This window comes from Ranitomeya imitator, chromosome 6 (genome assembly GCF_032444005.1).
Source record: "Ranitomeya imitator isolate aRanImi1 chromosome 6, aRanImi1.pri, whole genome shotgun sequence".
NCBI classification, from domain to species: Eukaryota; Metazoa; Chordata; class Amphibia; order Anura; family Dendrobatidae; genus Ranitomeya; species Ranitomeya imitator.
Window position 1 is genome coordinate 197397844 of NC_091287.1, and position 26417 is coordinate 197424260.

A 26417-nucleotide genomic window follows, 5' to 3' on the forward strand; every position below is an offset into this window, starting at 1 on the left:
GACCAGTATAGTGGCTACGAGTAAGTTGATCCCTTAGGTTCCTAGCCCGACGAAATGTAAAAGGGGGTGAGCAGGTAGAAATTTCTTTAATATGGGGTCAGCCTGCAAAATAGGCCAGGCCTTTTCCATTGCCAACCGCATACTTCTATGTTGGGGATGGTAAGATGTAATAAATCTTGCCTGATTGTTTGAATTAGACCTCACCCCAGTGTTCCTGTACAAAAGACTATCACGATCAGAGTGTTTAGCTCGATGATATGCTTTCTTAAGATTTCTTCTGCTATACCCCCTTGCCACAAAACGTGACGTAAGTTCTCTAGCTCTCACCTCAAAATCATGCTCATCTGAGCAAATACGCCGTAGGCGCAGGAACTGGCCCACTGGGATAGCCCTGATCATATGGGAAGGATGGCACGACGAGGCGTGCAGGAGGGTATTAGTGGCGGTAGGTTTGCGGAAAATATCCATCTGAATACAACCTCCCGCACCCCTACGAATCGTGACATCTAAAAAGTCAACCCCCTCACTATCCTACACCGGGGTAAGACGTATGTTGAGGTCGTTGCTGTTCAAGAGGGAGACAAATTGCTCAAGGTCGACGGAGGTGCCCAGCCAGATAAAGAAGATATCGTCCCTATTATGGACACGCTATATCGACGATATCTTCTTTATTTGGCAGGGCACCTCCGTCGACCTTGAGCAATTTGTCTCCCTCTTGAACAGCAACGACCTCAACATACGTCTTACCCCGGTGTGGGATAGTGAGCGGCTTGACTTTTTAGATGTCACGATTCGTAGGGGTGCGGGAGGTTGTATTCAGACGGATATTTTCCGCAAACCTACCGCCACGAATACCCTCCTGCACGCCTCGTCGTGCCATCCTTCCCATATGATCAGGGCTATCCCAGTGGGCCAGTTCCTGCGCCTACGGCGTATTTGCTCAGATGAGCATGATTTTGAGGTGAGAGCTAGAGAACTTACGTCACGTTTTGTGGCAAGTGGGTATAGCAGAAGAAATCTTAAGAAAGCATATCATCGAGCTAAACACTCTGATCGTGATAGTCTTTTGTACAGGAACACTGGGGTGAGGTCTAATTCAAACAATCAGGCAAGATTTATTACATCTTACCATCCCCAACATAGAAGTATGCGGTTGGCAATGGAAAAGGCCTGGCCTATTTTGCAGGCTGACCCCATATTAAAGAAATTTCTACCTGCTCACCCCCTTTTACATTTCGTCGGGCTAGGAACCTAAGGGATCAACTTACTCGTAGCCACTATACTGGTCAGTCGGTGCCTACATTTCTCAGTGGGGCTGTCTCAAGGGGTGGATGTATACCATGTGGTAAATGCGTCGCCTGCCCAAACATCGAACGCTGCTCTTCTTTTTCGAACTCCGCTGGCACTAGAAACTTTGAAATCAGGAAACGCATATCATGCGTTTCCAGATATGTTATATACTATGCCACTTGCCCTTGTGGCTTGATATACATCGGCCTAACAACAAGGCAATTGAAAGTTCGAGTAAGAGACCACGTCCTGGGAATACAGGCGGCTGCTGAATGTATTGATACCACAATGCTAAAAACAATACCAAAACATTTTAAGGAATTCCACTCCTGTGACTCAGCGCTACTGAGGGTTAGGGGTATTGACCTTTTGAATATTAACATCAGGAGAGGCTCTTTGTCCAAACGCCTTGCTCAAATGGAGACAAGGTGGATATGGACCTTACGTACGATCCACCCTGATGGGTTGAATGAGAATATTTCATTCGCCCCATTTTTGTGATCCGCACGACGTCTGCGCACCATGTAGGATGCTGGTACCTCTTGGTCTGGCTTAATTTTTTAAATTTTTTATTATTTTTGTATATATATTGTGTGGTTGTCGTGTCTTTGTTTTTACTTTTATCTATTTGTCTTTAGGGCTATTTCGGTCTATTTTGTAGCTTGCAATGTAATTTGCATACCATATTGGCTGAAGATATATGAAGATCGTACTTTGGCATCGATATAAGTACTAACAGAAGAAGATATATGAGTGTATCCACCTTTATTTGAGAAGGATATATCTACGTATCAAGATGACAAGAAAGATCACTTCATCTATATGCTATGCTGTTTTTATGTATATGCGGCGTATAATACGGTAGTTTGGAGTATGTTATGGGTTTTCCCATGGCATGCTCCTTTATGAGGATTACATATTGCATATACCCAGATGTACGTAGTAGTGATTTTTGTATTATTGTGTGGTATTTTGCATAATTTAGTATATTTATATTGAGTACCATTATAACTTTTTAAGTGTTACATGCCCAATTTGCATATCTTGCTTTCTATATGGATGCATTTATATATATGATAGTCCTTCATTTTATATGATTCTTGCCAGTACCTTTTGTATATAATTGCGGCTGCTTGCCCTATTCAGTAATGGCCGAGATGGATCCCTTGTCTAGTGCGCATGCGCTGGTCTGCTATGCGCCGCTCCGCTTCCTTGTCTGTCCAACGCCGGATCACATGGGGCCCCAGGTGTTTCCGGTGTCGGCGGCCATTGCGGAGCTTGCGCGTGTGTATGGCGTCCTGTCACAGGTGTGCTGGATGGGTGAGCCTTTTCAATCACGGTTTAGTATTTAATGTGATCTTGTGCTGCCTACACTTACCCCCTGATGAAGGAGCTGGCGCTCTGAAACACGCGTAGGGGTCGGGTCCAGCCACAGGTCCCCGCTGCTGTTTGTATACACCGGGTATGTACTGATTCACTGATACGTTCCATGCTATGGGCATTGTCCGTATATATCTATTAGTAGCTTTGGATCTTTCTACCATTATAGTTCCCGGTGGTGCATATGTGGCGGGTTGATCTATAGGATCTGCATGGTCTGTACCCGGGTTTGTGCTATGGCCATTTGTGCTGTGCGTCTATTCCCTTGTTTGCACTGTTATATTCTGTTTTCATGGCTTTTATATTGTATTTAATAAATTCTATTTTATGGGACTTTTTTGGCTGATTGTTCTTTCTTTGGTTTGGTTATATACAGTTATCAGCTGGTCCCTAGTATATATGTCCTTCTGCATATCTAGGATCGTTTTGATATATATATTTACTACATGATCTTGTTGAGAGATATAATATGCTTGCCTCAATATTATTACTGGTCATTAACATGCAAACCACCTTTGGGGATAAAGATGCAGATGCAAAAGATGAAGATATATGTTTTCCCTAAAATACAAAGGAAATGTGTTCTTTAGCTTCAAGCCTTTTAGAGATAATTTCATCTTCACCTTGCTTAACTGCTCATAATAAGAATCATTTTGACCAGCGGTGCCCAAATGTTTACATGCCACTGTATGTACGTAGGAATTTCCCAATGCAGATACACATCCACAGTAACATAGGCAAAAACACAAAAATACAGATAAATGCTAAAAGCAAAGGCATAAGAAAGACCCAAAGAGAGAGTATGGTAAATTAAAGTCCAAAATATTTTTTACTCTTACAGAGCTGTGTACGGATATACAGATTTGCTTGTAAGCCCGTACAACACTCTATGTAGGAGTTGTGCACTTTAGGGTGGTGTTTTGACTGATCTTTCAGGAATCTCACAACTGGGTCCCCCACTGAAGATGTGCGAGGGTGTGCGTGGGTGTTTGTGTGGGGCTGTGTGTCTGTGTTTGTGCGTGGGTCTGCGGGGCTGTGTGTGTGTGTGTGGGGGGGAGGGCTGTATGTGTGTGTGCGGGGCTGTGTGGGTTTGCGTGTGTCTGTGTGTAGGCAGGCATGGTCCAATGGGACTACTAGTCCCATTCCGCTATGCCTGCTACAGTGACAGATAGCCGGATGATGGAACAGTAGTAGTCCCATCATCTGGCAACTGTGTTCAAGTGTAAAAAAAAACACATCACATGCAGAATAAAGTATTTTAATGAAATAAAACAACCACACAGTTTTGCCATCTTTATTGTTCTGCCAATCCGTGCGACGCCCTCGATCTCCTGGAGAAAAAGAAAAAATAATAAACCAACACAAATACTCCCTGGTCCGATGCAGTCCTTTAAATAATGATAATGATCTCCCCTATAAAGCTGTCACATCAGGAGATGTGACACCTCTATAGGCCTCCAGTGACACACTGACAGGAGACAATGGCTCCTGCAGTGTTATCACTGAGGGTCCAATGGCCTTTCACATTATGGCACTGCTGCATAAGAATTTTCCCATGCAGCGGTGCTGCAAGTTACAGTATGAACTGTGCAGTCACAGCGGCGGAGGGATACAGTGTGGATACCTTCCGTCATTGTATCACCGGAGCCCTTGGAGAGCGGTCGCATCTGCCAATGTGACAGCTCTCCACGGGAGATTGTCGTGGGACACTCGTTATTAAATGGATTACATTGGATCAGGGAGTATACTGTTGGTTGATTATTTTTAATTTTTTTTTACAGGTGATCAAGGTCTTCGGGGATTAGCTGTATGGTGAGTATATACTGTATGTTGTATGTACTGTATGTCTATATGTATGTACTGTATATGTGTGTATGTGTTTTGTTTGTTTTTTTACACTTGAACACAGTAGCCAGATGATGGGACTTCTACTGTCCCATAATCTGGCTAGCTGTCACTGTAGCAGGCATGGCCGGATGGGACTAGTTTTCCCATCGGACAATGGCTGCTTACACACACAGACACACACAGGCACACACAGCCCCGCACACACACATACAGCCTCGCACACACATACAGCTCCACACACACAGCCCCGCAGACACCCGCAGACCCACACACCCACGCACACACACACAGACACACACAAACACCCACACATCTTTCCCGTACACACCCACAGTTTCCACTCACACACACAGTATCCACCCAAACTCCGCCCATACACTCTTCCTCCTCCCGATCTGCAGAATTTCTCACAGGCACATCCGCAGATCTTTTTCAAACCTGCGGTTTTCTGCGGATTGGCCTGACACAATGGAAGTCAAGGGTGCAGAAACGCTGCAGATCCGCAAAAAGAATTGACATGCTGTGAAAAATAAAATGCTGTAAATCCGCGCTTTTTTTTCCGCCGCATGTGCACAAAAATTCGCAATTTCCCATTGACATTGCTTGTGCACTACACTGCGGATATGATGCAATTCTGAGCGTCCAAAAACGCTGCGGATCCGCATCTAAATCCCTAACGTGTGCACATAGCCTTAAGACTCATACACTTAGTATCGAGCTTCTAGGAGCTACACACATCAGAGCAGTGTTTTGACTGATTTATGAGGGTCTCAGAACCCTGACCCCCCCACCAATTAGCACTACTATGAGGCACCAGTAATATATAAAAAGTGTCTCAAAGGGTTAGTTACGCTTTATGCCTGCAACCACTCCACTTTATCTTGCATTTGTATTGAAACTTTCCCACAAATGTTACAGTGATACGGTTGTAATTAACGGATACACTTACGTGTTTCACAATCAAAGATGCTAGTCTTTCTGGCTCTCCCAAGCACTTCTCTAGTTCTCCCATAAAGAACCTGCAGGCAAGCATAATGCATTATGATACAACATTGCAAGACAAGCTTTTAATAAGCCCTTATTAACATAAATACAAAATATACTCCATACAGTACAATGATATTATGTACAAGAATTCATGTTTTCAAAAGTAAGCACAGTAATAACTAGTTAATTTTTATAAATTATCCTCCATGCATCTTTTTGTTGAATTTAGAGAAACCACTTGACATACTAGTTGTGCTGAGGTATTGGGTTTCTCAGAATAAACCTAACTTGCAATTGAAGTTGAGTAATTTTGATTTAAAGTGTATCACTCTCTGGGAAAGAGTATTTAAAATATTACTAAAAATATAGAATAGGATTCTTTGCAAGAAAAAAACTTTGGCTATGTTTGTCTTGTATACCAAGATAATAACAATGAGTAATGACAGATGAATTGTTATTGTATAACCAACCACAGCTTTCTTTACTAATGTGCTCTTGAAAAATAAGACTATGTTCACACATTGCGGCTTTTACCGTGGAACCGCGGCGATTTTGCAGCTGCGGGTCCGCAGCAGTTTCCATAGCGTTTACAGTAACATGTAAACCCTATGGAAACCGCAAACCGCTGTGCACATGCTGCGGGAAAAACCGCGCGGGAACGCAGCGGTTTACAACCCGCAGCATGTCACTCCTTTGTGCAGAATTGCAGCGATTCTGCACCCATTGAAATGCATTGATCCCCTTACTTCCCGCATGGGGCTGTGCACATCATGCGGGAAGTAAGCGGATAATGTGCGGGTGGTACCCGGGGTGGAGGAGAGGAGACTCTCCTCCAGGCCCCGGGAACCATATTTGAGTAAAAAAAAAAAAATTAAAATAAAAAATCATGATATACTCACCTCTGAAGTCTCAGCGCTGCACGCGGCCGTCCGGTCTCAGGTTTGCTATGCGACCAGGACCTGCGGTGACGTCGCGGTCACGAAGGCCCTTCTCGCACAGCATCTTTGGAACCGGACCGCCGCCTGCAGCGCCGAGGAGATCGGGACGTCAGAGGGTGAGTATATCATTATTTTATTATTTTTAACATTACTATTGATGCTGCATATTGCTGCATATGCGGCATCAATAGTAGGGGCAGCACGGTGGCTCAGTGGTTAGCACTGCAGCATGGTGGCTCAGTGGTTAGCACTGCAGCCTTGCAGCGCTGGGGTCCTGGGTTCTAATCCCACCCAGGACAACATCTGCAAAGAGTTTGTATGTTCTCTCCGTGTTTGCGTGGGTTTCCTCCGGGTTCTCCGGTTTCCTCCCACATTCCAAAGACATACTGATAGGGATTCTAGATTGTGAGCCCCATCGGGGACAGTGATGATAATGTGTGCAAAACTGTAAAGCGCTGCGGAATATGTTAGCGCTATATAAAAATAAAGATTATTATTATTATTAAATCCCGCAGGACAAAGAGTTTGTATGTTCTCTCCGTGTTTGCGTGGGTTTCCTCCGGGTTCTCCGGTTTCCTCCCACATTCCAAAGACATACTGATAGGGATTCTAGATTGTGAGCCCCATCGGGGACAGTGATGATAATGTGTGCAAAACTGTAAAGCGCTGCGGAATATGTTAGCGCTATATAAAAATAAAGATTATTATTATTATTAAATCCCGCAGGACAAACCGCAATAAATCTGCAGGGCTAACTGCAGCGGGTTTGCCCTGCAGATTTATCAAATCTGCTGCGGGAGAACCCGCAGGGACAGGACGCTATGTGTGAACATAGCCTAAAAGCTGCTCTGAGAGTGATTGGTGATTGCTATAGGTAACAAAGACAGGTTTCTTTGTAAGTCAATTTTCATTAATGTGCCTCTTAGCTTTTAGTTCTTGTCTGCAAGTTTTTAATATATTTACAATAAGGAAAAAAAATTAAATACACACAATACCATTATAATATACATTAAATTATTGTTACTTTTTGCACTATAGTGTTCAAATATTATTATAATAATTTTATTTTCTTTCATAACTAAACTCAACATTGAAATTTGAACCCCGAGTAGGAAAAGTTGCGGAATTATGGAATCACAAGATGCATAGTCATGCTAATAATCTGCAAATGATGCAAAACTGGAAACAATATATTTTAAACATCTTGATATATTCAGTACAGAGTATGAGCACCAGACACAGAAATACACACACTTGTATGCCTTGGTATTGTATCAATAAGGTTAGTAACCCATTCACGACATTTGATGAGTAACTGTATGTCATGGTTGGGAAAACGTCCTCGCCCAATGGCGCACAGCTACTTTGCAGTACCGGTCGCTCTTCTGTTACCGGAGGATGACCCTGAACTGCACGTGCGCCAGGAATGTGAGCGGTTGCAGGCCGGAAATCAACCATTGGCCCGGAACCTGACGAGCCCTGTTCCTTCCCAGTCAGTAGCATTGGAGACTGTGATACCTGAAGTGGTGCCTGAGCCGCAATCCGCAAGTGCGACAAGACCACCGAGCCCGGTGGCTGGGAGGTGGAGCAGAAAGGAAAGTGGATATTCTGCCTCCAGTGTATCCTCAATGGGAAATGCCTTATTTTATGTACAGAGCCATGGAGAGGCTCAATATGCTAGCAGCAGGGATGCTCAGGAGTGACTGTGGCCCCTTTAAAATTTGAAGGCGCAAAACGTTTATTGTGCTAGTTGCACTTAAGAGGCACTGAACAGTCTCTCACATATTCTTAAGGGGCAATGAGCCCCAAATGCACCAAGAGGATACCAGTGCAGGCCAGAGTGGGCCAAAGTTGAGTTTGAGAAATATTGTGGTCAGCATGGCCACAGTTAAACAAAGCTTGTTTTTGAGTGTGTTTTTACCCCCTTCAAGTTCTTTTGCGCATTCCCCTACTGGATTACAGGACTGAGACCTTAACATGGTCAACAACCCTTTAAAAAAAAGGAGGACTGTGTGTGGCTGCTCTCTGGATTGTGCTCTTTTAGCTTGAACTTTCTCAATAAGAGCTTCAGAGCAGCACATTTGTTTTAAAGGAGCCATACTCTTCAAAAAGGAGGAAGGGAGAAAAACCTAAAGAGGACAACCTGATGAGCTAGCCGGGTCAAGACCACATGGACTGTGAGTGCTCCTGGACTTTTGGAGCTGTGGTGAGTTGTCCAGTGGGCCATTGTGTTAAGTAAAATATACATTCTGTGTCTGGTTACCAGGAACAGGAGTAAGTTGGCCAGCCGGCCTATTATGTTAAAACAGACACGCCATGTCCAGGTCACAGGAGTAAGGAGACCTGGGTCAGTTGGACCCACTTTTAAGGAAAAACACTTGGATACGCTGTGTCAGGGTTCCTAGGAAAAGGGACCGGGTCATGCGAACCCTTGCTTAGAAAGGTACTTAAACATGATGTGCCAGGATTCTCATGGCGGTGGGACCAGGGTCAAGCGGATGCATACTACTAATTAGACAACCCAATTATGCTGGGTTTAAAATGACTGTGCCCATGCATATTCAGGAGGGTGTTTATTGTCAGCCAGGTTGGTAAACAAACTTGGTTTGTATTTTCCAGGAACCCAGCTCAACTGGGAGGTATGAGGATGGAGGTATGTAAAGGTGTGTTAGGATTAATTCATGCTCATCTTCCCTTCCTAATAAAGCTGGTGGACTTTTGTATAAAGCGTGTACGATGCTATACAATGTTTTTATATAAATATGTGTTTTATGATAAAGCATAGGTAAAGGAAAGGAAATTAATACTAATTAAGTAGTGTAAGGGTTAGTAAGGGTAGTGTAAGGGTTTAGATAAAGAAAGTGAGGAACTGGATGTAGTACAGTGGAGGGCACTGTAGAGCAGGAATAGTTAAAGTGATTAGGGATTTTCCCAGTTGGGAGTGGTAGGAGTAGTTATAGGGTATTAAGAGAAACACTTCCTGTTTATTAGGGTACCGTCACACAGTGGCACTTTTGTCGCTACGACGGTACGATTCGTGACGTTCCAGCGATATCCATACGATATCGCTGTGTCTGACACGCAGCAGCGATCAGGGACCCTGCTGAGAATTGTACGTCGTAGCAGATCGTTTGGAACATTCTTTCGTCGATGGATCTCCCGCTGTCATCGCTGAATCGGTGTGTGTGACACCGATCCAGCGATGCGTTCGCTTGTAACCAGGGTAAACATCGGGTTACTAAGCGCAGGGCCGCGCTTAGTAACCCGATGTTTATCCTGGTTACCATCGTACATGTAAAAAAAAACAAACAGTACATACTTACATTCCGGTGTCCGTCAGGTCCCTTGCCGTCTGCTTCCCACACTGACTGACTGCCGGCCGTAAAGTGAAAGCACAGCACAGCGCGCTGTGCTTTCACTTTACAGCTGGCAGTCAGTCAGTGCGGGAAGCAGACGGCAAGGGACAGACACCGGAATGTAAGTATGTAGTGTTTGGTTTTTTTTACGCTGGTAACCAGGGTAAACATCGGGTTACTAAGCGCGGCCCTGCGCTTAGTAACCCGATGTTTACCCTGGTTACCCGGGGACCTCAGCATCGTTGGTCGGTGTAGAGCTGTCTGTGTGACAGCTCTCCAGCGACCACACAACGACTTACCAACGATCACGGCCAGGTCGTATCGCTGGTCGTGATTGTTGGTAAATCGTATAGTGTAACGGTACCCTAAAAGTGAGTAGGAGAGATAAGGATGCAGATAAGGTTGGATCTACACTGTTTGCACAAAATTAAGAAAAGCGCAGGAGGAGTTCAAGGCCAGTGGGCTGAAGGTCACTAGTGAGTTAAGGTACCATTACACTAAACGACTTACCAATGTGTTGTGAATTCTGTGGCAGAGCTCCCTCCTGTGGACACAAGTGGTACTTCGGCTGGTTCTCTCTGTGAGCTTCCGTTGGTGGAGGAAAGTGGTACTGCGGCTTCTGAGTTTCCTTCCTCAGGTGATGTGGTGAAGTCGTTAGGTGCTCCTCTATTTAACTCCACCTAGTGCTTTGATCCTGGCCTCCAGTCAATGTTCTAGTATTGGACCTGTTTCCTCCTGGATCGTTCCTGTGGCCTGCTGCTCTGCATAGCTAAGTTCCTCTTCGCTATTTGTTTGCTGTTTTTTTCTGTCCAGCTTGTCAATTTGTTTTTTACTGCTTGCTGGAAGCTCTGGGACGTAGAGGGTGTACCTCCGTGCCGTTAGTTCGGTACGGAGGGTCTTTTTGCCCCCTTTGCGTGGTTTTTGTAGGGTTTTGTGTTGACCGCAAAGTTACCTTTCCTATCCTCGCTCTGTTCAGAAAGTTGAGCCTCACTTTGCTAAATCTATTTCATCTCTACGTTTGTCTTTTCATCTTTACTCACAGTCATTATATGTGGAGGCTGCCTTTTCCTTTGGGGAATTTCTCTGAGGCAAGGTAGGCTTATATTCTATCTTCAGGCTAGCTAGTTTCTCAGGCCGTGCCGAGTTGCATAGGCAGCGTTAGGCGCAATCCACGGCTGCCTTTAGTGTGGTTGGAGAGGATTAGGGATTGCGGTCAACAGAGTTCCCACGTCTCAGAGCTCGTTCTTGTTTTTGGGTTATTGCCAGGTCACTGTATGTGCGCTGACCTCTATGTCCATTGTGGTACTGAATTACCTTTCATAACACCAATGATCACGACCAGCGATACAACCTGGCCGTAATAGTTCGTAAGTCGTTGTGTGGTCGCTGGGGAGCTGTCACACAGACAGCTCTCTCCAGCAACCAACGATCAGGGGAACGACTTCGGCATCGTTGAAACTGTCTTCAACGATGCCGAAGTCCCCGGGTAACCAGGGTAAACATCGGGTTACTAAGTGCAGGGCCGCGCTTAGTAACCCGATATTTATCCTGGTTACCATTGTAAAAGTAAAAAAAAAAAACCACTACATACTCACATTCTGATGTCTGTCACGTCCCCCGCCGGCGTCCACAGGGTTAAAACTGCTTTTGGCAGGAGCGCTGCTAATGCACGCGCTCCGGCCGAGAGCTTCCCTGCACTGACTGTGTCAGGCGCCGGCAGTAAAGCAGAGCACAGCGGTGATGTCACCGCTGTGCTCTGCTTTACGGCCGGCACTGACAGCCAGTGCAGGGAAGCTGACGGCGGGGGACGTGACAGACATCGGAATGTGAGTATGTACTGTTTTTTTTTTAACTTTTACAATGGTAACCAGGGTAAATATCGGGTTACTAAGCGCGGCCCTGCACTTAGTAACCCGATATTTACCCTGGTTACAAGTGAACACATCGCTGGATCGGCATCACACACGCCAATCCAGCGATGACAGCGGGTGATCAGCGACCAAAAAAAGGTCCTGATCATTCCCCAATGACCTCCCAGCAGGGGCCTGATCGTTGGTCGCTGTCACACATAACGAGATCGTTAGCGGGATTGTTGCTACGTCACAAAAAGCGTGACGTTGCAACGATATCGTTAATGAAATCGTTATGTGTGAAGGTACCTTTAAGAAGGAAGAGAAGCAGCATTATGAAAACGGCAGCAACCAACTTCAGTGAATTATCCCTTAACTTCCGAGGTCTATGGCCTGCAAAATGTATGGGAGCGCCAGCCTTTCTTGCGTCACAAGAGGGGACAATGGACGGGAATACACAGATAGGCAGCGAGGCCGAGTTCATTGAAGATTTACAATCTGGCAGGACAAGAAGTGCCAGCAGAGAGAGGGAGAATGCAGACAGTAAAGACAGCCAACACTTTTTCTCACTATATTATACATGTGACTAGAACTGAACTGAAAGAGTTAAGTAAAATTAAGTTGTTGAAAAAGAATCAGGAGTCTGTGCTTGACTGTAAATTTGCACCTGGAATTGGGACGGATGGAGTATACAGGACAGTGAATGTACTCCAATATTCACATATTCACATGAGTAATTATTTTCTTGTGCAGTGCCAGGGAGTGGGAATTGCCTCTTCAGAGAGAAAGAGGACTTGAACTCTGTAGCAATCCTACAATTCATAATCAACACTTTAATGAGTCTTGCAATATGACTTAGGATAAAAGCCAAATCAGAATCTAAATTTGCAGACACGGTGTTTCGGGCTATTAGCCCTCATCAGTGCAAAGTATGAGATCTGATTGGGCTAGGTGAGAGGCTCTGGACTGGGGTCTAATGGGTACGGCTTCTACTTGTGGAGAGTGACATACCAGCTCTGGCTTGTCAATGCCGTGCAATGCTCCTCTGGGAAATTTTATATGCAAATTGCCTCTCCAGAGAGATAGAGGACTTGAAATTTATATAGGTCCCCCTGCTGGAAGTAATGATCCTACAAGTCACAATCAATCCTTTAAAGAGTCTTGCAATATGATAGGATAAAAGCCAAAGCAGAATCTCATTTTGCAGACACAGTGTTTCGGGCTATTAGAGCTCCTTAAAGGAAATCTGTCACCTCAAATTGGTGGGCTATGTAAATGCCCTGTGTCCGGTCCGATGGGCGGTGTTTCCTTTTCTTTCCTCCACCCTATCCTTCCCTGCTGTACGCAATATTTTCTGGAATTTGAGTAGGTGTCCTCCGTATTTCACGCGTGTGCAATGCAAGCTTGCCTCGCGCACGCGCAGTATGCTTTGCCCAACTGCGGGCAAAGCCAAAAAGCATTACTGCGCATGCGCCAGCGCACTATGTCCCAGAAGTATTTCGCTGTGTTGGAGAGGATGCTCGTGGACATACTCCTGGCTGATTATCGGTAATGATATGAGCTGATGTGGCTGTTTTATTGTTTCATATTACAGGAGTTAGGATATTGATTCACTAGGCTATTTGGGTAATGTGCAATATATATGTGATCACACTTTATAAGATTCTATATGTCCCTGCAGCCTGTTCTGTCAATGCCAATAATGTCCCCTGAGTATCCTATTCTCAGCATGTGTTGGTGGGTTTAAGCCTTCCTGTTCTTCCTTTTTCCCATCTGTACCTGGTCATCTAATAAACTTAATATTGATTATTTAAATTATCTTTGGAACTTTCTGTCATTGTTTTTTCTTCGTTGTTCATCATGAGTATTTGCGACTGTTCCCTTTAATGTCCATGAATGTATGATCACAGTATATTAATATTAGATCTAATGATATAACTACTGTGATGTTTGTTAGTCTCATGAGGTAGTTTGCATGCATAGAGTGTCAGAGTCCCAGCTTGGAGCGATGAAGTCACTGCGAGACTCTGATAGCCTGTGTGTGCACCGGCGCTTTGGTCATTCTGTAGACCTCAGGCTTAAAGATTGAAGGGTGCCAACCTCTGCTGATAGGAAGGGAGTTCATAGTAACCGATTAGGGTGATCTCTCTTCCTTTCTTTTTATGGCCCTTTTATGTTCAGGCCTATATCATATGGGGTGTTGACAATATAGTGTGAAAAAAATATTTGGTTGTGCAATAATTTTATATACAGCTCTGGCAAAAATTAAGAGACCACCACATCCAAAACCGAGTCATTGGCAACCCAATCTCCAGACCTGAACCCCATTGAAAACCTCTGAAATGTAATAAAGAGGATGATGGATAGTCACAAGCCATCAGACAAAGAAGAACTGCTTAATTTTTTGTGCCAAAAGCAGTGTGAAAGACTGGTGGAAAGCATGCCAAAACGCATGAAAGCTGTGATTAAAAATCATGGTTATTCTACAAAATATTGATTTCTGAACTCTTTACGAGTTAAAACATTAGTATTGTTGTTTCTAAATGATTATGAACTTGTTTTCTCAGCTTTATGTGAGGTCTGAAAGCACTGTTTGTTTTTTTAATTTTGACCATTTTTCTGTCAGAAAAAAATACAAAATTTATTGCTTGGAACTTTGGAGACATGTCAGAAGTTTATAGAATAAAAGAACAATATACATTTTACTCAAAAATATACCTAGAAAAAGAAACATCAGACAAACTGAACATTTTGCAGTGGTCTCTTAATTTTCCAGGATGTCTCTCCTGACAGGACCATGGACTCTTCAAATCTACGAGACCCAATGGACAGGAAGGCCGAAATCCTTCTAAGACTTGGTATCACGGTGGGAGTTGTAAGTGATATCATCGATGCAATCTCCCGGGAAGACAGGACCCGGAGAGAGCCACAGGCTCCCAGGAACGTGGGGCAAGCGAGACTGGAGAGAGATTGCTACAGGCCTGACAGGACCTGAATCACCTGACTGCTGGGGTGTGTGGCCTAAGCTCCAGGGAGCTAGGAGCTGAAGGAAAACTGCTTCAAAGGTAACTAAAGGACAGAGCTACAAAGGGGCACAGACAGAGACATAAAGCAGATCAGGCCAGGGCCAAAGCACAGGATACTGTGACGGTACCAAGGGACTAGACAGAAAGGATAGTATAGGCCAAACAGAGGTCAATACCAAACGGACAGAGAAAGTACAGAGATGGAATCCAACAAACAGTATCCAGACAACAGGCCGAGTCAAAAACCAAGGAATCAGGCAAAACAGCACACAGCATAAAATATACTCAGGGGTCAACACACCTAGCCAAGGGCGGAAGTATCACTGACAAAGGAAACTCCCAGATGGAGGCTATAAAAATTCCACCCAGGATCAGTGAGAGCTACAGTAATTAACCCCAGAACCGACCCTGACAAACCATGACACTTGGGAGTCATCCGCGGTCTTAATTAGAACAAATATAGCCGCGACATCAGTGGCTAGATCAATGTTCTTATGGTTGGGACAATTAGAGGATCAGTTATCCAAGACCCCGAGAGATGACATCCTTGCCTCCCTCACATTAATGAAATCGGCTACTGCTTTTCTGGCCGATGCATCAGCCGAATCAGTTAGATTCGCAGCTAGGAATAGCTCGCTGTCCAACGCAGCCCGCAGAGCTATTTGGCTGAAGTCTTGGTCTGGAGATAACGCCTCCAAGACCAAGTTATGTTCCATTCCATTCTCTGGGACAAGGGTTTTCAGAACAGCATTGGATAATATCTTAGAGCTGGCTTCTGATAAAAAAAGGGTTTCCCAGAGGATAGGTTTAAAAGGAATCAGTCCTTTCGGAGAGGAGATCCCGTTAGGAAACAATCCAAATATCAGAGCCAGGGAAAGGCTAGTAAGGGATCATACTTAAGTTCCTATGGGAGAGGAGGAAAGAGTAAGAGCTCCCTGTTCGGATCAAGTTCATATCATAGGAGACAATGATGCCATTCCAATAGGGGGGAGGCTCAGGAATGTGGAACACATGTAGGCGTGGACACTTCCAGCCACATCATCTGGAATTCTTATTGATGTTCTTCTTTGAGTATCCGTACTGGTTTATGTCATCTATCTGACCCGCGGTACATATGCGGTATGGAGTGGGTGTTATTGCACTTCCATATGGGAACGCATTTTGAATTTATGTCACCTCTAGACCTGCGTTCCACTGATGGATTCAGAGTGGGCGGTACAGTGCGCCCATGTGGGAGCGCATCTGACCTCAGGTTTGCGTCATCATTAGGTCTGTGGTCTGTCAGCGCTTGCGTTCCACCGGTGGAGCGCATAGTAATACCGGCGAACCAGAAGTGACATAACCAATATGGTGCCGGCACTTCCGGTTTCGTCGGTATGCTCTGTATATGCGGCCAGGAGTCCTGTCACATGGGGAGAATGCGGCGTGCGTTCCAGCGTTGGAGCGCAGCATGGAGCCTGTCAGATATGGTCTGCTATGACAGGTTGGTAGGGGCGGATACAGGGGGGAGGGGAGGGGTCCCTCATATTGAACGTTTATAAGGAGGTAGCGGGCGCCACACTCAGCTGACTCATTTGCTATGACGTACTGTCACAGAGGACTGCTCATCTACGGGACTCTATACAGCCACTGCTGAGACCCCCTATTTATGGACATCTGAGTTTTTACTCATGGACATCTGAGCTTATATTTGGGCCTTTTGGCCATTGGAAACTCCCCTGATGAATCTCCGCGATTGGAGAAGAAAAGCGTAGGGAGGCGTTAACTACACTTTACATGGTGGGGGGCGTCCTTAGTAGGGTTCATTCGGGCCTGTCCTTGTGAGGACAGGAGTCATTGTTGGGGCACGAAAGGGGTTTAGGAAAAAGGTCCCCGTCCCTTACACTTTACCCTGCAACTACTGGACCCTCACTGGGACCGTACACTGCCGGCATGGGTACCCTTCGTCCATAATTGGTGAGATCAAACCAGTTTTTTATTAGAGCACAGTTTTCGGCGAGAGCACTTTATTTTGATATGTGTTGTGTTTTGTTGGTCCATTTTTTAATCTGATCAGTAACGGTTGTGTTTTAATTCTATTGGGTTATACTCTTCTGGTTGCTATATATTACTTACCCCAAGAGTTGTGCAAACAGCTTGGTTATCCTGAGCTGCAGCTGATTATCCTTTCATTATTGGCAATTCACCTCGAAGGTTCTCAGAACGTGGTATCAGACTACCTGAGCAGACGGAGGATCTGGCCGACAGAATGGGAGCTGAACAAAGAGGTGTTCGAGTATCTGTGTCATCTCTGGGGAACCCCTCGGATAGACCTGTTTGTGACCAGGAAGAACTCAAAGGTGCCCAGGTTTTACTCACAGAATCCGTTGGATGCCCCAGAGGCCATCGATGTGCTAAGTCAGACGTGGGACCGGTCCCTCTCTAACACACTTCCACTGCTAGCACTCATTCCTGCCATCTACAGGAAGATCAAGCAAAGGTTCTCCTAATTGCTCCGTTCTGGCCGAGGAGAAGCTGGTTCCCACTACTAGGAGCAATGGCAGTGGAAGATCCAACACTGCTTCCTCAGAGGGAGGACATCAGGGTCCAGTGTTCCACCAGAACCCGGGAAAACTCCATCTGTTGGCTTGGATCCTGAAAGGGACATCCAGAGAGCTTGGGGCTTGTCGGACCAGGTCATAACTACTATTCGGTCTAGCAGGAAGCCAATTACCTCAGCCAAATACTATAAAATCTGGAAGAGGTTCTGTTTGGAGGGTGGCAGGTCTGGCCCTTTGGTGGGCTCTCCAGAAATCCCTGGGGTCTTGGACTTTCTTCAGGCCAGGTTTAATAAGGGTCTTAGACCCAGCACTCTAAAAGTCCAGATATCTGCTTCGAGCAGGTACTTTGATTACTCCCTGGCCTCTCACCCATGGATAATAAGGTTTGTCAGAGCGGTACAGAGACTGCACCCTACAATTACGCGGTTGACCCCCCTTTGATTTAAACCTAGTCTGTAAGTCTCTATGTAGAGAACCTTATGTACCAGACAAACAAATGCGCTTTTAGTGGCTATTACCACAGCTACATAGGTGGGGGAAATCCAGGTCTTGTCTACCCGGGACCCATATCTCCAGATCTGGGAGGATTGGATAGACCCCGCCTTTGTACCCAAAGTAGCGCTCTGCCAAAACCTAAACCAGGAGATAGTATTACCTTCCTTTTGTCTACATCCCTCAAATATCAAGGAGTGGTCTCTACATTCACTGGATATCAGACAGGAAGTTATTGACTACCTAGAAGCCACCCGCAGCTGGAGACAGGACCATAACTTTTTCGTCCTGTTTGGGGGTAAAAACAAGGGCAGTAGAGACTCTAAAGCATCCATTGCAAGGTGGATTACCTCGGGTATCTCTCTAGCCTATCAGACAACCTAGGCGGGCTCAGTTACGTTCTGCAGGCATTATAAATTAGATGTACTGTACTTTCTGGCCAACAGACTGATTTTGGGAGAAAGGTTCTCCAGGCAGTAATCACACCCTGAGGAGGTACTCTAGTATTCCCCATGGTGCTGTCAGGAGGAACTTCCTGGATAATAAGTATTAGACCTACCGGTAATTATTATTATTATTATTATTATTATTATTTATTGTTATAGCGCCATTTATTCCATGGCGCTTTACATGTGAGGAGGGGTATACATAATGAAAACAAGTACAATAATCTTAAACAATACAAGTCATAACTGGTACAGGAGGAATGAGGACCCTGCCCGCGAGGGCTCACAATCTACAAGGGATGTTTCCAGGACTCCATCATGTCAGAACAGGTAGTTCACTCACTTTCTTTGATATGTCATATGGTGTAATATGATATTGTTCAATAAAATGTTATATTGCATTATCCATCGCGTGGTACTTGTTAAAACACTAAGGGAAGTGGGGCAGGGTGGGACCTTTTAACCTCCCCTGTGCTTTCCTGTCCCTGTAAGGAGGAGGACATCCTCCATGGTGCTGTCAGGATGGAATCCTGGAAACATAATTACTGGTAGGTCTAATACCTATTTTTGCCAGAGCTGTATTTACTAGTGATGAACGAGTGTACTCATTGCTCGCGTTTTCCCTAGCACGCTCGGGTGACCTCCGAGTATTTGTTAGTGTTCAGAGATTAAGTTTTCATCATGGCAGCTGAATGATTTACAGCTATTAGCCAGGCTGATTACATGTGGAGATTCCCTAGCAACCAGGCAACCCCCAATCTCCGAACACTAGCAAATACTCTGAGATCACCAGAGCATGCTTGGGAAAACCCGAGCAACGAGTATATTCGCTCATCACAAGTAGAGTTGAGCGACTTTTACTTTTTTAGGATAGAGGATTCGCGAAACCCGACTTTCTCAAAAGTCAGGTCGGGTGAAATGGGCCGATTATTGCAAAAAGTCGGGGGCCAACCGAAACACGAAACCCAATGCAAGTCAATGGGGACTCAAAGTCAGCAGTGAGTGGTGGACAGGAAAACACCTAAAGTGTCCATTTTAATGCCAAAAACATCAATTCTTATTTCTTAAGCTTGTCAATCTTAATTTACTTTATAATAATAGTTAGGCATTGAAAACAGGGGCTCATTTGGCTAAAGTTGTGGAGGGGTAGGGCTGGCTCAAGATTTTCGAGGGCCCAGGAAACGCAGAATACGTCACGGAGGGGAGCAAGGAGAGGTAAGTAATTCAACTATGCAACTGCTGTGATCCTGAGCAAGCAGGGTGGGCCCACTAGTTGGCACTGGCACAGTATGGCAGTGTGTTTGACGGCGGGCGGCGCCTCCCACTGCTAGAGACACTTTTGCATACTATGAGGGGCCCTGTGCCAAGGCGAACGAGTATGCCCCACCACTTGATGAAGGAACCTGCACTTTCTTCTGCACCTTCCTCTTTGTCCCCGTGAAAGATGGTATAGTATGCGGGAAGGGGAACCTGACTTTCAGCAGGGTCAGATTCTAGCTGTGTAGAGTGCAATGGGAATGTAGTGGTCTGGGTCAATGTACCAGCAAACTCATCTAGCAGTGGCTGGGTAATGGGCAGGATGAGGAGGAAACACAGGTATGGGCCCAAATAATAAAGTAGGCTAAATGCAGTTCAAAATTGGTAACAGGACTAAACAGGCGGCATAGCTTTGTTCAGTGGAGGACAACTGGAATGAGTGGCGCAGACACAGTTAGTAGGCCCAAAATAAAAAAGTAGCCTAAATGCAGTTCAAAATTGGTAACAGGACTAAACAGGCGGTATAGCTTTGTTCAGCGGAGGAGGACAACTTTTATGAGAGGCTCACACAGACTTAGAAGTCCTAAAATAAAAAAAAGTAGGCTAAATGTAGTTCAACATTGGTAAGAGCAGTACACAGGCGGCATAGCTTTATTCAGCGGAGGAGGACAACTGTAATGAGAGGCTCACACAGTTACTAAGCCCATGTAAGTAAGTAGGCTAAATGCAGTTCAAAATTGGTAAGAGGAGTACACAGGTGGCATAGCTTTTTTCAGCGGGGGAGGACAACTGTTATGAGAGGCTCACACAGACTTAGTAGACCTAAAGTAAAAAAGTAGGCTAAATGCAGTTCAAAATTGGTAACAGGAGTACACAGGCGGCATAGCATTGTTCAGCGGAAGAGGACAACTGTAATGAGAGGCTCACACAGTTAGTAGGCCCAAGTAAGTAAGTAGGCTAGATGCAGTTCAAAATTGGTAACAGGAGTACACAGGCGACATAGCTTTGTTCAGCGGAGGAGGACAACTGTTATGAGAGGCTCACACAGACTTAGTAGGCCTAAAATAAAAAAAGTTGGCTAAATGCACTTCAAAATAGGTAAGAGGAGTACACAGGCGGCATTGCTTTGTTCAGTGGAGGACAACTGTAATAAGTGGCTGACACAGTTAGTAGGCCAAAATAATAAAGTGGGCTAAATGTCAGCCAAAAAAATGTTCATAAATAAACTGGTGGCATAGCTAGGTACAGGGGTGGGCTCCTCTGCTGAGTCGTAGACAGTGGTAGTTGGCGCAAAGTATTAACTGGTCTAAATGGATGCCAGGGCCCCTGTATATTTTTACTATCATCTATCATTTCAACAAATTTGTATTGGCAGTGCCATTGAAGGATTTAACAGCACATACTATACAGTGGTGGAGCAGGGAGAGGTAAGTTTTGCAAGTGGTAGAGCACTGTTCGAGCTGGGGGAAACACTCTCTCATAGGCGGCGGTACTGGCACAGGGCACCTCATATTACGACGGTGTGTCTGACGTTGGTTGTGCACCACCACCGTCAGAGACACTTCATTATAATATGAGGAACCCTGTGCCAGTGCCGTCGCCCAAGAGTGGGTATAACCCACCTGTCCAGGCAAACGGCACTCGCACGGGTCCTTGCACTAAGTGGTGACCACGGCCCTGTGGGGGGAGTCAGCCCATTTAGGGAGGTATAAAAATGGCCTATGGTGGACATTCAGCAGCTACAAATGGAGGAATTGGAGCAGTCAGTAAGAGGAGGCCAAAAGCAATACATTCTTAAGGCAAGCTACGTGTCAGCAGGGGAAGGTGGGGCAAAATAATTTGAAATCCATGATTGGTTCATTTTAATGAAGGTTAGATCATCAACATTTCGGGTAGCCAGACGTGTCCTTTTTTCGGTCAGTATTGAACCAGCAGCACTGAAGACTCTTTCTGATAGCACACTAGCAGCTTGGCAAGCGAGCTCCTGTAATGCATATTCTGCCAATTCAGGCCAGGTGTCTATTTTAGATGCCCAGTAATCAAAGGGGAATGACCTGTGAGGGAGAACATTGATAAGGGAGGAAAAAAAGTTGGTAACCATACTGGACAAATGCTGTCTCATGTCACTTTGAATTGATGCAGCAGTACCTGTCGTGTCTGCGGTCATTGCGAAATCACTCCACAACCTGGTCATAAAACCCCTCTGTCCAACACCACTTCGGATTTGTGCACTTCTAACACCTCTGCCATGTTGCCCCCTACAGCTCGTGTGAGAACCATCACCGCCGCTGTGTGCTGGGAATGCCTGAACCAAATGGTCTACAAGAGTTGCTTGTTTGGTAGCCAATATTTGCTCAAGGTTCTCATGTGGCATGATATTTTGTAATTTTCCTTTGTATCGTGGATCCAGGAGGCAGGCCAACCAGTAATCGTCATCGGTCATCATTTTGATAATGCGGGGGTCCCTTTTTAGGATACGCAAGGCATACTCTGCCATGTGGTCCAATGTTCCAGGTGTCAATTCCCTGCTTGTGCTGGGTTGAGGAGCACTTTCTTGCAAATCAACATCACTTGTGGCCTGCAAAAACCCTGTACCTGACATTGCAACACCACCAGTTTCTATTGCCCCCTGAGAAGCATCCTCCTCCCATAAATATTCATCCCCATCATCCTCCTCCTCCTCCTCTTCATCTGCCACCTCGTCCAGGTGAGTTCCCTGACCAGACAATGGCTGACTGTCATCAAAGCTTCCCTCCTCCTCGGCTGCAGACGTCTGCTCCTTGATGTGTGTCAAACTTTGCATCAGCAGACGCATTAGTGGGATGCTCATACTTATGATGGCGTCGTCTGCACTTACCAGCCATGTGCATTCCTCAAAACACTGAAGGACTTGACAGAGGTCTTGGAGATTCGACCACTGCACACCAGACAACTCCATGTCTGCCATCCAACTGCCTGTCAGTGTATGTGTATCCTCCCACAAATAAATGACAGCACGCCTCTGTTCGCACAGCCTCTGAAGCATGTGCAGTGTGGAGTTCCACCTTGTTGCAATGTCGATTATTAGGCGGTGCTGGGGAAGATTCAGCGATCTCTGATGGTTCTGCATACGGCTGGAGTGTACGGGCAACCGGTGGATGTGTGAGCAAAGTCTTTGCACCTTCAGGAGCAGGGCTGGTAACTCCGGATAATTTTTCAGGAAGCACTGCACCACCAGGTTCAAAGTGTGAGCCAGGCAAGGTATGTGTTTCAGTTCTGAAAGGGCTATGGCAGCCATAAAATTCCTTCCGTTATCACTGACTACCTTGCCTGCCTCAAGATGTACACTGCCCAGCCATGACTGAGTTTCTTGCAGCAAGTACTCAGCCAGTACTTCCGCGGTGTGTCTGTTGTCGCCCAAACACTTCATTTGTAGCACAGCCTGCTGACGCTTACCACTAGCTGTTCCATAATGGGACACCTCGTGTGCAACACTGGCAGCTCCGGATGGAGTGGTCGTGTGACTGCGCTCTGTGGACGAGCTTTCAGTTCTGGAGGAGGTGGAGGAGGGGTGGCGAACACCTACAGCAAACTGTTTCCTAGACCGTGGGCTAGGCAGAACTGTCCCACTATGGCTGTCCTCTGTGGACCCTGCATCCACCACATTAACCCCGTGCGCCGTGATGGACACGTAACATCCCTGGCCATGCCTACTGGTCCATGCATCTGTTGTGAGGTGCACCTTTCTACTGACTGATTGCCTCAGTGCATGGACAATGCGGTCTTTGACATGGTGGTGGAGGGCTGGGATGGCTTTTCTCGCAAAGAAGTGTCGACTGGGTAGGTCATAGCGTGGTACTGCGTAGGCCATAAGGGCTTTGAAAGCTTCGCTTTCAACCAACTGGTAGGGCATCATCTCTAACGAGATTAGTCTAGCAATGTGGGCGTTCAAACTCTGTGTACGCGGATGACAGGATGAGTACTTTCTTTTCCTAACGAGAGTCTCTTGTCTCTTTGCACTGATCATTCGAATCATGGTTAAAAAATTCCCACACTGCACTCTTCCTACTATGGATTACCTTTTCAGGCATTGCACGCCGTGCTACTTTCACCGGATGGCCTCGCTGTCCTAAAACTGTTTTTGGTTTTGACAAACACTGTTGGCCAGATACGGGCCTGCCAGATGAAAGCTGTTGCGATGTAGATGGCTGCTGCGGATCATCCTCCTCCGCTTCTGAGCGGCACCCTCTTCCCCCAATGGCTGCCAGGCAACAACTGGGTCATCTATCGCCTCCTCTTCAATGTCATGTGCACCTTCCTCTGTATCACCGTGTAAGGTGCCATAGCGTTCGTGACGGGGAAACATAGTCTCATCAGGGTCTGATTCTGGCTCAGTACACTGCGAGGGCAATGTAGTGATCTGAGTCAATGCAGCATAACAGCATAATAATCTAGCTGTGGCTGTGCATCTGTGCACTCCATGTACATCTTGTAATGGGCTTTTAACAATTTCTCTCTCTAACCCAGGCACGGTATGTGTAAAGAGCTCCAAGGAGTAAATTTTTCTTTCGCCTGCCGCATTTTGCTTTTCCCACTACCACCAGATGCTCCACCACCACCACCACCACCACCATCAGTACCAGCAGGCAACGACCGCCCATGGCCTCTTCCACCAGACTTCCTCATTTTTGGAAAAATCTAACCAAAACAACAAACCGTTATATGGTACTGTGAAACAAGGTAGAAGGTGTATATAAACTTGTGGAGAATTTAAATCTCCTTTTTTTGGGGGGGGGGAGACTGCAACAAAACTCAGACGTAGTGTAGGCAGAACGTGGCTGGATGATGTACGACAAACTAACAGAACTGTGACGTACATCCACTTAGTGCCAATTTAAATCTCCCTTTTTTGGGGGGGAGACTGCAACAAAACTCAGGCCCAGTGTATTACACTACACAATGTAAGTGGCAGAACGTGGCTGGAAGATGTACGACAAACTAACAGAACTGTGACGTAGATCCACTTAGTGTCAATTTAAATCTCCCTTTTTTGGGGGGGGAGACTGCAACAAAACTCAGGCCACAATGTAAGTGGCAGAACGTGGCTTTAAAATGTACGACAAACTAACAGAACTGTGATGTAGATCCACTTAGTGCCAATTTAAATCTCCCTTTTTTTTGGGGGGGGGGGCTGCACCAAAACTCAGGCCCAGTGTATTACACTACACAATGTAAGTGGCAGAATGTAGCTGGAAGATGTACGACAAACTAACAGAAATGTGACTTAGATCCACTTAGTGCCAATTTAAATCTCCCTTTTTTGCGGGGGAGACTGCAAATAAACTCAGGCCCAGTGTATTACACTACACAAGAACGTGGCTGGAAGATATACGACAAACTAACAGAACTGACGTAGATCCACTTAGTGGCAATTTCAATCTCCCTTTTTTGGGTGGGGGAGACTGCAACAAAACTCAGGCCCAGTGTATTACACTACACAATGTAAGTGGCAGAACATGGCTGGAAGATATATAAAAAAATACAAGGGCTGTAGTACAATTTCAATCTCCCTACAATGATCTCATGACAAGTATGGCAGCAATAAAAAGGACTGCTGCACACAAAAGTGTGGAGAAATAAACAAGAGAACTGTGCAGAAAGGAGCAACAGGATTTTTGCTTTTAAAAAAGCAGTTGGTTTGCACAGCGGCGTACAAACAGCAATGCAGCTATCAGGGAGCCTTATAAGGCAGTGGTGTCAAACTGCATTCCTCAAAGGCTGCAAACAGGTCATGTTTTGAGGATTTCCTTGTACTGCACAGGTGACAATTTAATCACCTACACACATAATGATTACAGCACCTTGTGCAAAGCTAAGGAAATCTTGAAAACACGCATGGTTTGCAGCCCTCGAGTAATGCAGTTTGACACCCCTGTTATAAGGCAGCCTAATAAGCTACAGCGCTGATGCACAAAAATATAAATTCCACAGTCCCTGCAAAGAGAAGGTGGTGTTGGACAGTGGAAATCGCTACAGCACAAGCAGTTTCGGGGTTAATCTTCCCTCCCTAACTATATCCCTTCTTCTGATGAAGCTGCAGCAACCTCTCCCTATGCTAAGATCGGCAGAAGTAAGATGGCGGTCGGCGTGCACGCCCCTTTATAGCCCCTGTGACACCGCAGAAAGCAAGCCAATCACTGTAATGCCCTTCTCTAAGATGGTGGGGACCGAGACCTATGTCATCACGCTGCCCACACTCTGCATCCTCCTTCATTGGATGAGAAATGGCGCTGAAAACATCATACGAAACGCGACTTTGGCGCACTGATCGCCAACCTCATGGCCAATCCCACACTAGGATCGGGTCGGGTTTCACGAAACCCAACTTTGCCTTAAGTCGGCGATTTTTGAATTTGTGCGATGCGTTTCGCTCAACCCTAATCACTAGTATTTACCTTAAAGGTTATGTTTTATAGGATCATAACTTGAGTATTATTCGGTGGATTCTAATGTCTAATTTATTATCTAATTTTTTGTAGTTCTTTAGGACTGCAAATAGAAAACAATAGCAGTTGTTTATATTTTACAATATTCACATGCTGTACAAATAAAGTATTAGGTTTGTAAGGTGTCTGTTGGACACATAATGGATGGGAGGTATGAATCACAGAGGTGCATGTCCTCTGTTATATAAATCTGGAGTAATGCTCAAGTACACACATTACTAAGAGGGGTTATTGGGCCATCTTAGGACTGTGTGGTTTTGCAAAAGGTTAAGAGGCGGGACTCTAAACCAAGCATGTGAACCCGCACTATTGTAGAACTGTTTACTGTTATCTACAATGTGACCACCCTTCAAAACAGTATCAAAGTTTCAATTCTTTTATAGTTACACTTGTTAACAGTTTTTGAAGGAACTCAGCGGGAAGGTTGCTATAAACATCTTGGAGATAACCACTAGAGTTAAGCAAAATAAATTTGAGTGGAAATGAATTCCTTTCAAATTTTACAAAAATCTGCTGGTTACA

At 45.4% G+C, this 26417-nt stretch overlaps 1 protein-coding gene across 1 annotated transcript in view; it reads right to left on the bottom strand.

Annotated features, from left to right (window-relative positions):
• Nucleotides 1-26417, bottom strand: part of TRIO (trio Rho guanine nucleotide exchange factor) — a 2940676-nt gene that overhangs the window by 337850 nt on the left and 2576409 nt on the right. The window contains 1 exon segment of the mRNA XM_069730426.1: nucleotides 5468-5537. Coding sequence (XP_069586527.1) covers nucleotides 5468-5537 — 70 coding nt within the window.